The 12667-nt window shown below is 45.9% G+C and overlaps 1 protein-coding gene across 2 annotated transcripts in view; it reads left to right on the plus strand.

Moving 5' to 3' along the window:
* Window positions 1-11302, plus strand: part of Adhfe1 (alcohol dehydrogenase iron containing 1) — a 30994-nt gene extending 19692 nt beyond the window's left edge. For both annotated transcript variants that reach the window (XM_057790576.1, XM_057790578.1), the window contains exons 13-14: window positions 2455-2612; window positions 10753-11302. In XM_057790576.1, the coding sequence (XP_057646559.1) occupies window positions 2455-2612; window positions 10753-10836 (242 nt within the window). In that variant the 3' untranslated portion in view covers window positions 10837-11302. The remainder of the gene's footprint in view (window positions 1-2454; window positions 2613-10752) is intronic.
* The last annotated feature ends 1365 nt before the right edge of the window (window positions 11303-12667 follow it).

Here is a 12667-nt window from a genome sequence, read left to right on the forward strand (position 1 = left end):
AACATCGATTTGCCTGAAGTCCTGGGCAGCATTTGAAATACCATAATTTTATGCTTCTTAGGATCTGTAATGAAATGGAACCTAATACTGATTCTACTGTGTCCTGATGCTACTTGCTCTGCTTTCACCTCCAAAGAAGGCACGCAAAGTAATCACTTCATAGACTTTTGCTATGCCGAATCACTGATAAAATGAATCAAGAAAGCAGCAGGAACCCCCAATCACAGAGAAGCTAGACAAAGAACAAAAACAATTTCAAATGAACAACCTATTTGCCATACTGTTGAATAAGTAATATCTCTAATGAGATGCCCACTGGGCGTTTTGACTCTTTTAGAGATAGAATTATATTCTGTTTAGCCGTAGTAGGAGGATAAAAATCTTGGTATTTTTCTGAAACAAGGAGTCTTTTTAGGTGACTTGGAGAACTTGATTAACTTGTAGAACATCTTATTCCCTTACTTATGTTTAGGGTGGGCGGAAAGAGAAAGGCTTTAACGAAAACTCAATTCTTCATTATGCCCGTGTAGCTTGAGCCGTTGGAAAGATGATCCCCGAGGAGGCAGGAGCGACCACAGACATCCTCCTCACACCAGCCCTTTGTGTGCCCCACAGCTCCAGGTGCTGTGCAGAGAATGTTAATGTCAGAAACCCAGGACTTGGAGCCAAACCCAGGCTTCAGTTTGCAGTGTGTCCTGTGTGAGGACATTGGCAGATTTACAGGGGCCTGTAGCCCTTTTCCCTTTAGGGAGGAAAATGTGCACCCATGCTGGGATATAGCTGTGACCTTTGTAAATATGAAAATGGTAAAAATTAAAGCGGGGGGGGGGGGGGGAGTCCAAACTGTAGGCTAGATCTGCTATAGATGGGGAACCTCAGTGAACTTTCAGGGCCTGCTCCAGGCAGCACAGACATCACGAGAAGGCAGAGTCAGTTAAACGAAACTGGGAGACAAGCACAGGAGTTCTTCTAACTGCTTAGGAATTTTAGTATTAGCCCATATTGCCAGTTAAATATATTAATTCCCTACAAAATCTTATGTTTTTTCTCCTAGCTAGACCAGTTCATTTTCTTTCATTTCACCTTCTTTTCCCCTAAAAAGTGCTCCACAGGAAAGCACAGAAGTCTGCACAGTGTGTTTGGTGGCGGCTATCCCAGGATCATAAACCCGTAACCCCATATCCTGTGTCACGCCTCCCACCTAATCCGCTCTCAGCTGCCGCTGGGTATTGCAGATGGATCTTGCCAGGCCTGGGTTACCTTTCATCGTGTGGCTCTCCATCTGGCCCTGTATCTGGTTCTGTTTACCTTTTCCTGGAACTAAAGCCGCGCTGACCCTCACAGAAGGAGGAGCCTGAAATCTGACTTACGGTGTGCCGCAGTGAGGAGCGGGCTCCTCTTTTTGTCGGCGTTTCGTTTATGCATCGACCGATGCTACCCTCGTTTGCCGAATGCTAGCCTTGTGGGCTGCGCAGGTGTTCCGCTTAGATAGCCGGGCAGCAGGGCGGGTGCTAAGCAAGGGGCGGGAAACCTGCGTCTTTCCTTGGGAAGTTTCACACGTCCCTGCTTAAGAACAGAACTCTGCTGCACTGACATCTCTGTAATTGTTTGCGCTAGGAATCATTAAGCTTCTGTCCTTAAAATTAAATCTCCAAACCTTGGCAACCTCCTTCACATTGTTATCTTCACAGGAAGCGCCATTCCCTGAGTCTTCATGTGCATGACTGGCACTGAGACATTTTCTAAGAGGAACATCCCCTATCCTTTAGCAACATAGACAAAATAATAATAATAAATAAATAAATAAATAAATAAATAAATAAATAAAAATAAATAAATTATCACATTTTTAGGTATAAAGCAGAAACTTCTTCTTTCTCAGTCACACATAACAGTTTTATCATCATATTTTTCTTTCCTTTTCTGTGGTCAATGTGTGGCATTTGTAGCTCTCTGTCCTTGCCTCAAGCTATTTGCAAAAGCCTTGTGTCTTCTGTTGCTGCTAAAAGACATTGAACACACACACACCTGTAGGGGTCAGTAAATACCAAGTCCTGAGAGCCGTATAAACTGTGCCCCCCTACACATGTGCAACCCCAACGTCCTAGCACCAGCTATCTTTCCTGTCCTCTGTTCAGCATCTCCTTCCTTGGCTCGGTCACTCTGCTCCCCTGCCACACAGAGTGGACAGGGAGGAATCCGAAGTCCCCTGAAACTGTGAGAGCTGAGAGCCCCAGGCAGCTTGTCTAAAGAGCTGTTGGCTCCTCAGCCTAGTCTTGCCAATGTGGGCTTGACCACTGACCACAGAGACATCTCAGGGAAGCCTAGCAGGGCCCTGGACCTCGGTGTTTGGAGGTGGCCCTGAGGACAGTTGACATATTCAGCTGATACTGTGACTGAGAAGGACCTGGAAGCTGCTTCCCTTCCTTCCCATGGCCTGCACTTCTCTCCTAGGAGCCGACATCCGCACCGCCAGGACCCAAGACGCCGGGCCTGTGTTGGCAGATACCCTCCGACAGTTCCTGTTTGACCTAAATGTTGATGATGGTCTCAGTGCCCTTGGCTACTCCAAGGATGACATCCCTTCCTTGGTGAAAGGGACACTGCCCCAGGTAAGATACACAATGTGGCTTTCATGTCTGCTGAGCACAGAGCTGGAGGGGAACCTTGCAACGCCCCTCACAGCCGCTCGAGAACCCGAAGTGCAAAAGTAGCCTGGCCCCTCCCTGTGCCTGTGTGTTCCTTCATGTGGCAAAACTGAAAGGGTCCTTTATGAAAACCCAAGATGCAAACTGCCAAACTGACTTGATCTATGGAAACCCCTCCCCCTCCCACACCTCTGCAGTTTCGGGAGTTCCCTGTAAGGCGGGGCAAAGCTATTCCAAAAGGACCGCCGGTGTTATTTTCCGGGATAAATCACCACAGATCCCTACTGTTCCATAGAATGCATGCTTGCTCTTAAGTTGGAATTATTGCAATTTTGCATTTGAGTCATTCAGGTAAATTTTGCTTATTTCATACACATCTGTGTCCCTCTGTGCCTTATTTCATTGATTTAAACTTTGCTAAAGAATATAAACTAAATTATTCATGTTTACAAAGTCGAATCATTACCGATATAAAGCTCCCTCTCCCGAGAACCACATGAAGATGTGATCTCTATTTTGACCTCTCTGGAGCTAGCACTCCAGATCATAATGGACCAAGATCCTCATTTATTGCCATGTACTATAAAGTAGGGCACTCAGACCCACAAGCACCGAGTCAATGGACTATATCACGCTTGCCACACGCTGCCACTCCCTGAATCCTCCCAGTCAATATGGAAAAGCAGGAAAACAGGGATCACCATGGGGCTCTTTTGTCCAGCGCTCAGCATTCACAGGTCCCTCCCTGGCTCTGGGGCAGCCAACGGCTAGGATATCTGTCTATGCATGCAGCAGCCCACTGGCTACAAGCAGCGGTGCCTTTTCCTCATCCCCTCCAGGAAAGCAAGGACTCAAACCAGGCCCATCTTCCCCAGTCCATCACCATCCAGACTATTGATAACCTCATCATTCACAGAAGATGTTAGGACAGTTTGAGCTCACAGTTCCTATGCCCACAGAAGCAATGAACAAAGTAATTTGAGGCGACAGAATGCAGGGAACCTCGGTAAACTGGAAACATGTCCCATCCAATTGGATGAACAACCTTTACCTACAATTATTATCATTAGGTATAAATTCCTGTGTGAGTAGACTTTTAAGAAAAGTCAACTGGGTGCTCCTTGCTCCCACTTTCTTGAGTTCTCAGCATACTGGTGAGAGATTGCCCATGGGCCACTGGTTTCCCTGACTTAGCTTCAAGCCCAGTGGATCCAGTCGCACCTAACCATGTAAGTGAGTGAGAAACACAAATGTCTTGAGATACAGCATAGGTCCTGAGCCAACCTACAGATCCATCGCTCTAACCTGTTGAGCCACAATGTAAGACGTCGTAAGGCCCTTGTAGCTATGCTAGCCAAGCCTACGACTGATGAGGGTAGGGCTCTGCTTTGCTTCTCTGTCCTCGGCTACACCCAGCCTGGTAGACATGTTGAACGAACTCCTACCTGCAGCTTCTCCTCTAAAGCCTCTGTCCAGGTGAGCGAGTGGCTTGGTGGCGGTAACTATAGCTAGGTGTTTCCTAAGACTGAGTAAAACAAAGGCAGCCATGAAAACTTGTCCAGGAATTCCACAGACCTAGGGGCCACCATGATTTCAGTGTGACTTCTGGCTTCTTAGCATTATCTCAGGGCTGCTGTCTTTTCTGTTTATCCCAGGACTATGTTCACGATTTATTAATTCATTATATACACAATATTCTGACTGCATGTATCCCTGTGGGCCAGAAGAGGGCACCAGATCTCATTACAGATGGTTGTGAGCCACCATGTGGTTGCTGAGAATTGAACTCAAGACCTCTGGAAGAGCAGTCAGTGCTCTTATCCTCTAAGCCATCTCGCCAGCGCCACAAATACAACTTTCTAAGGCCAGGGAGGTGATTCAGCAGGTAAAGGTGCTTGCTGCTAAACCTGAATGACCTGAGTCAGTTCCTAGGACCCACATGGAGGGAGCTGAACGCCACAAGTTGTCCTCTGACCACCACACACGTGCCGTGGTGCACACATATACACATAATAAATAGTAATATAATTTTAGAAAAAATAAAAGAATATGAATTTGCTTACTTCCAAGAATTATATGCTGGTTAGTTTTTGTAACTTTACCAAACTTGAATTCCCATGGAAGGGGAAATCCCAACTGAAGAATTGCCTCCATCAGAGTAACCTGTGCTCCTGTCTGAAGGGCTTATGTTTTTGATGATGTGGGGGGCGCTATCCCTGAGCAGGTGGTCCCCACTGTATATAATAAAGGAAGCCGAACAAGCCCCCCCCCCCCAAAGCAGGCCAGTAGGCAGCGCTTCACTGTTCTCCCCTTGAGCTTCCGCCTTGACTTCTCTTGATGATAAACTATAAACCGAGAAACCAAACAAACCCTTTCCTCCCCAAGTTGCTTTTGGTTGTGGTGTTTATCACAGCAACGGAAACCAGAAATCGGTACCAGAGAGTGTGATATTGTGGTGATGGGCATGACTGTATTGTTATGGGAGAATTATGGAAGGATTTGGGAGGTTTGGGCTTGAAAATTCCACTGGGTGGTCAGAGCTTAAGAAGTTGTTACGGGAGCCTGGGAGAAAGCAATGTTAAAGAGGCACGGACAACAAAGGCCTGGGAAGACTGAGAGTTCCTCAAAGACTATTGGGCCATTTTGGTTGGTATTTTGAATTAAGAATCCGTGGTTTCTGGTCAGCTGTGATTAACAATAGACCGGCACCACTGAAGTGAAACCTTTGCTTTACTGAGATAATTGACTCTGGTCAGCTGGGGCTGAAGAATTGGCTGTCCCTGAGAGATCGCCTGAGGAGTAGTTCCTTGGGGTCAGCACACAGAAGCTGTTGCGGTGGTGGTGGTGGGTGGGGGAGGCTGCCTCTCAAGCTGGTAGCCAAACTTGGGAATGCCTAAGAGTCTCCCACGTGCTGTTGGTTTTGGCAGCATGAATGCAAGCCAGAAAACAGCGCTCCTCTGCGGTCACTGCATCAGGTCCTGCCTCCAGGTTCCTGCCTTGAGTCCCTGTCCTTACTCCCCTGTTTGACTGTGAACTGGGGAGCTGTTAGGTGAAATCAGCCCCTTCCTCCCCTGAGTTGGTTGTGGCCACTGTTTTATCACAGCCATAGAGAGCCATCACTAGAACAGAAATAACCTGCAGATGAAGAAGTGCTGTGGGGGTTTTCATTTTGTTTTTTGGCAGCAGTGAGTGTCTTACAGGAATGCCATGGCAACCTCAGAATTTTACATGTACAGAGGACCAGTCTTCACTCATTAATATCTACCAGATTTAAGGAAGTATGATGTACTGATCCCTGCAAGGAGTCTTGCCAGAAAGTTTGTTTTATATAGTCCGTGTGTGATAAAAGACTTTTTTATGTTCGGCAGCCAGGGGTCAGTTTTCTCTAGAAAGAACGAACAGGCTCCGTTTTTCTTAACCAAACACACAGCCTGTGCTAGTGGCAGCGAATGGCAGCCCTGCATGCAGAGGCTTCCAGCTGCATGGCCCAGCTGCAGAGGGGATGGGCAAGAGCAAATCCATCTTCAGAGTTCGATTTCTGAAACCTCCGGAAAGAAACATTGGCATTTCAAGTCAAAACATTTCGTTACTGGGGAGCAGCGCCTGCCCGAGCGGCACTCCCACTCCTCTCTGCAGACAGGCCAGCCGAAATGGTGTCATCTTTTGACTGTGCTAAAAGTGGAATCTTCATTTCAGTGCCCGCGTTAATCAGTTGTTCTTTGGCCTTCGTGTCTGCAAATAATAGCACATTGCTCAATGCATCTTCATTCTGAAGCCATTTGACTTTTATATGGCATAGGATCAAACACTTTGTCTCTCGCTATATTTGCCCGATCACCGTGCCTGGCAGTATGAAAGAGAAATCTAGCAGAGGCGTGGTTAAGCCACTCCTGAAAGTCCAGAGCTGCCTCCCCAGAGAGGAACAGGTCCCGGCAAAAGACGCTGAGCTCATCAGAGGACTCTTCCTTGTATAACAAAATGTTGTGGAAACCGTTGCCATCATCACCATCGTCTCTGGCCATAGTACAAACTGAAAGCCAGCTCTTCATCCTGCCAGAAACTAGACAGACAGACAGACAGACAGACAGACAGATGGGTAGATAGACAAGCAGATAGATTATCTGTAGATGATAGGTAGACTGATTATAAATAAATAGGTGATTTATTGCAAATAGGTATAGGTGATAAATATTCAAGTAGATGGATGGATGGATAGATAGATAGATAGATAGATAGATAGATAGATAGATAGGATAGAGAAGGATAAATGATAGATTGATAAATAACTATTAATAAGATCTGCTAGAATATAAAAATTTTGCCTCTGTCTCATCCATAGTCAACAGCATTTCCTCCCACTTTCTCTAAGATGTCATCCATCCTCCTTTCTCATTTTTATTTTTAATTGTAGTAAATTAACTTTAATTTATATTTTTAATAACTTTTATGTGTATAGTTCATAGTATTTAATATATCCACAGTGCTATACAAAAAACACTTTCCACTGCAGATCTTTTTTTAACATCCCAAATAGCTCTCTAGCCACTGAACAACTGCCCTATCGCCTTCCTCACAGCCCCTAGCAACCTAAAATCTTTTTCCCGTCTCTGAAAGTGCCTAGGTTGGGCACCTCATATATGTGGAATCATACACGGTCAGTCTTTCTGTGACTGGTTTATTTTATCTTAATGTGTTGACCAATGTAACATGTGTCAGAATTCTGTTCCTGTTTATGGATGAGTAATATTTCCTTGTGTGGATATACCATATCTTGTGGATATGCCATTCCATGCCTGTATTGGGCCCTTGGGCTGTTTCCACCTTCTGACTGTATTGAACACTGGTAATTCAAGTATATTATGTTAGTTAGGGTTTTATTGCTGTGAAGAGACACCATGATCATGGCAACTCTTATAAAGGAAAACATTTAGCATGGGCAGGCTTACAGTTTCAGAGGTTCAGTCCACTATTGTTATGGCGGGGAGCATGGTGGCACACAGGCAGACATGGTGCTGGAGAGGGAGCTGAGAGTTCTACCTGGATCCGAAGGTCTGGCTTGAGCATCTGAGATCTCAAAGCCTGCACCCTGGTAACACACCTCCTCCAACAAAGTTACCCCTCCTAATAGTGCCACTCCCTCTGAGCCTACACTGGCCATGTTTATTCAAACCACCACCTACGTTTGCATCCCTGCTTTCAGTTTTTTGGAGTAAGTATCTGTGAGTATACAGTTCGTTCCTATGGTAATTTTATTGGTGTTTGTTTGAGACAGAATCTCACTATGTAACCCAGGCTGGCTGTGGTCATCCCGACTTTCACTTCCCCAGTGCGGAGGTTTCTAGCATGTGCTACCAATTTCAGTCCAGTTTTTAGCTTTCTGATGCACTGGGAAACTTTTCCATTTACGTCTCTATCAACAACACAAAGGGCTCCGGTTCTCTTCATCTTCTCCAGCACTTGTTAGTTTCCATTGTTTCTATGATCGCCCAGTGGTGCGCAGCGGTGTCTCGGTGAGAATTAGATTTGCACGCCCTAAAGGCTAAGAACACTGACCAGCTTGTCCTGGGCGTATTGGCTATTTATGTGTTGTTCTTTGGAGAAATATCTATTCAAGACTTTGGCTGATCTTTGGATTGCTCCCTTCGGTGTTTTGCTGTTGCACTGTAAGGATAGATTTTATATTCTGGATATTAACATATCACATATACTGTTTGCATTTACCCATTTTGGGAGTCATCATTTCGTTGTCTTGCTACGGTCTTTTGGTATACAGAAGTCGTATATTTTGATCTAGTCCGTTCCAGGTTTCTATTTTCTCTTCTGTCTTCTGCGTCTTTGCTGTCACATCCAAGGAATCAAACGCCGAGCCTGGTGTCATCAGGATTTCCCACCATGTCCATGTGTTCTTTCAGGGGTTTTAGGGCTTATGCCTGGAGCTCACCTCCCTTCTCCTGAGAACTTCCAGACGATGGTCCCTGGTGGGATGGAATGCCTAAGTAATGAGATAGAAAGAAATCCCGTGCGAACCATATGGCGGGAACTCCAGTGAGGGCAGTCCAGTGTCTTTCGTGACATGGCAGCCCAGACATGGCAGCTAAGGAAGGAAGGGATGTGGAGAAGGCTGAAATGTAAACGGGATGGTGGATCTGGGTGTGGTGGTGCACACCTGTAATCCCAGCACTTGGGAAGTAGGGGCAGAAGGATCAGTAGTGCAAGCCTCTACTAAAGAGGGACTTTAAAGCCAGTCTGAGCTACGTAAGACCCTGTCTCAAGCAAACAAATAGGGTAAGTGAGCCGGTGTGTGTTGGGGGGGTGAGTCAGTGGGGAGGGAGAGAGGAGAGGGGACGAGACAATGGTGGCAAGTGAGCCAGTGGAGAGGGAGGGAGGGAGCCAGTGGGGGCAGGGCAAAAGCTGGGGGGGGCAGTAGGGGAGGATGAGCCAATGAGAGAGGGAAGGTTGAAAGACAGAGCCAGATTGAGGAGACATCACACTTCATGATTTCTTTTTCTGAGACTGTATCTCATATATGCCAAGACGGTCTCAGATTTGATGGGTAACTGAGGGTGGCCTTGAATTTCTAACACACCTGCCTCTTATCTCCTGAGTTCTAAAGTAGCGGTGGGAGCCACCAAACCATACCTAGTTTTGGTTGCGCTGGAGACAGAATCTGGAGGTCCTCACGTGCTAGCAAGCACTCTACGAGCTGAACTGCATGGCAACCCCATGATTTTGTTCTGATCCCAAAGGGACCTTTATCCAGAACTTATAAACCCAGGTCTCTGCTGAGGCTAAAGTAGATTTAGCGACTGTCAAGAGAACAGCCTCTAGGGGGCGATAGTGGAGCAAAAATGGAAACGTCCCATTGCAGGTCAGGGCGGTGGTGGGAGGACTGGCGTGTCAGATGTGATCCATCTTGAAGGTGGGTCCAGCAGACTTGCAGATCAAGGGATCCTGCACACAAATGTATCCTGAGATTTTTCCTTGTCTGAACTACTCACTGGGTGTCGTTTCTGAACTGAGGAAAATAGGAGAGCTGGGCAGAGTCTGCAGTCTGCCTTGTGTGTGGGTGCCTGGCAGATGCCAGTATCTCCTCTTCCTACCTTCTTCATTAACTCAGAAACTAACCGTTGGTAATACATTTGCTGTATGTTGAGCACTGTGTTGGGTACCAGATCAGAGCACTAAACACAGCCAGACCTTTGTCCCACCCCCGCCCCGCCCCACCCCACCTGTGCTTGCCTGCTAACGGGTTATACATCCAAACACCTGCTTGTTACCAGAAAATAGAGCCAAAGGCCCATGATGATGTAGTGTGTGTGTGTTCATTTCATCTGGGTAGCAGATAGCCATCTTTTGTTAGTCCCTTGTTCCAGAAGGATCCTGGAGCCACGGAGAGAACATGTAGCCGTAGGCTGTTGACATCACCAACTCCACCCATGACCACTGGAGAAATGAAGTAAACCACTAAAGTGACTGGAAAAAGTAAATATGAAACATTGGTTAATAAGGAGAAAAATAGACTCCTTGTTGCGCATAACCTAAAGGGTCGCTTCTACAGAAAGTACTTTTGGGTGTGTCTTAACACAAGCTGTGAAGGAAGTGGTGTTGAGTCGAGGACCAGCAGTTACATTTTTCTTAGCAGCGCTGCTGTTTCCAGGGACACGACTGTCTGTCTGGGGACAGCTGGCAGAGGCCATTGGCAGGTCCGGTCCGATCAGTGGGCAGGATGGTTTGTTTCTGTACATTTGAGCAGAAGGCTTTCCAAAGCCTCGTGAGAAAGAAGTAGTTCTTGAGAAACCTGAGCTGGGAATTAGCCCAAACCATTCGAGGAATACGGCTTGGGACCTGGGGTGGGGAGTTTCTTTGATTAATTAGCCTTTGCTTGTTTTTGTTTTGTTTTTAGCCAGGCGCTTTCTATATAGCTCAGGCTGGCCTTGAAGTCATGACTCCCTGCCGCTGCCTCTCAAGTGTTGGATTAAGCCAAGCTGTTTCTATAGGATATTTAAATTATCTAGTCATTGTCTCTAATGACCAAACTAATTCCCATGAGCACATAGCATTGCTCTTCCAAGCCCCAGGTAACTCCTTTTGTTTACTGTCTCAGGAAAGGGTCACCAAGCTTGCGCCCCGTGCCCAGTCAGAAGAGGACTTGTCTGCCTTGTTTGAAGCATCAATGAAACTGTACTAATTACCGCGTCAGTGAAATGATCACCACCGTGAACGATAGCAGAAGTGGGCCAGGCTCATCTTTGTCGTTATCTCCACAATTAATTCACCTGCTGCCGGTTTGAATGTGACGTGACTTTATCCTTCAGGAGACTCCTCGACGTGGATTATATAAAACCCGTGGGCCACACCCCAGGGGTCAGTGTTCCTAAACCAAGCCCTGCTGAACACGCGGACTCTCAGTCCATGTGCCAAATGGACAAACTGTCTATCAAACATACAAATATCCTATGTCCAGACACTGCATGTCTAGAAATTTATCCTGAAAAAAACTAACATTAGTGTGCAAAATAAAAAAATGACAAGGATGTCTCTGATAGTACTTTTTTGGGTAATAAAAATTAAAACAATCTAAACATTCATTTATACATACTAATACGGTAAATGGCAAAAGACTATGGTATTATTAATAAAGATAAAATAAATCTCTTGGAAATATATGTCTGTTTCATAAAAGATGTTGGCAGTAAACAAGTGGCAAAAATTATATATTAGTATGGTTTGACTTACCTTTTCAACTATATATAAGTGTGTCTATATAAAGAAAAAAGATAGGCACCATAATAGTAAAAGATACCATTGGAAAAATGAAAGTGGGGCTATAAAAATTATGAGAAAACGTGGACTTAGTGTTTTATGCTTTCAGTTTTTACAGCTCTTGGGTTCAAATCTCCACTCCCCAGCACCCACGTAACTGGCAGTCACAGCTTCTTACAACTCAGGTGGCAGGTGGAGACGATCAGATGCCCAGGGCCCACTGACGAACCAGTCCCGGTTCACTAAGGGACCCTGTCTCAAAAAATAGGGTGGAGAACAAAACAAAGGCACCCAGTGTCAACCTTTGTCTTCCACATACAAATATACACATGTACAGTGAGCGGCTACACACATGTGCACCCACATACATCACACACACAAAGAGAAGGAGGGGCTAAGGGTATAACTCAGTGGTAGAATGCATGCTTAGCACATGACACATACACACACACACACAAAGATAATCCCTATAAAACATGCAAGAACTTTATACCCAGTATCCAAAGATAAGCATAAGATGATACCAACAAAATGCCAGCTCCATCTTGTTGGCCATGTCTAGCTAAAATTACAGAAAGTGCATAACGGAGGAAGAGTAGAAGCCATTGTGAATGAGGCAGAGGATGGGGCAGCTTTGCCAATCTGAGTCATATTCAGTAAAATTTGTCAATTAATGAAAGTGCATTTAGCAAGCAAGAGGTGGGGATTCTCCCATTGCCACCACCACCCTTTAAAAATGCCCAAATAGGTTAGGTCAGAGAACTCTTACAACACATTGTTCCTCTGCGTCCTTAGGCGGTTGGTTCCAGGACTCCATGCAGATACTGAAATCTGTGAGTGCCTAATTCCTTCATACACATAAAATGGTACCACTGTATATGTGCACACCCATGCACGCGCACGCACACACACACACACCTATGAGCCACAGCTCCATGTAACCTATGAACATCCTTCTAGAGCCTTACGTCACTTTGAGATTCCTTCTAACACAAAGTGACAATGTCATTGCTTGCTGTGCTGTCTTGTGAGGGGACAGACAAGGAAAAGAAGTCTGCACGTGTTATCGTGGGTCTAACTTCACAAGAGTCCGGACAGGCAACGCTAGGCAGTGCTGGAGACGGGGAAGCTGCACAGGGACTGGAGGCTTCAGCAGGGTGTGGTCGCACAGAGCCTACACACAGCACAGTGTGCGGTGCACAGCTGACTCGGGTTTGGTCCCTGGAACTTGGTGAAGTCTTTTCCTTCAATGTTTT

Source organism: Chionomys nivalis, chromosome 16, assembly GCF_950005125.1.
Source record: "Chionomys nivalis chromosome 16, mChiNiv1.1, whole genome shotgun sequence".
NCBI classification, from domain to species: domain Eukaryota; kingdom Metazoa; phylum Chordata; class Mammalia; order Rodentia; family Cricetidae; genus Chionomys; species Chionomys nivalis.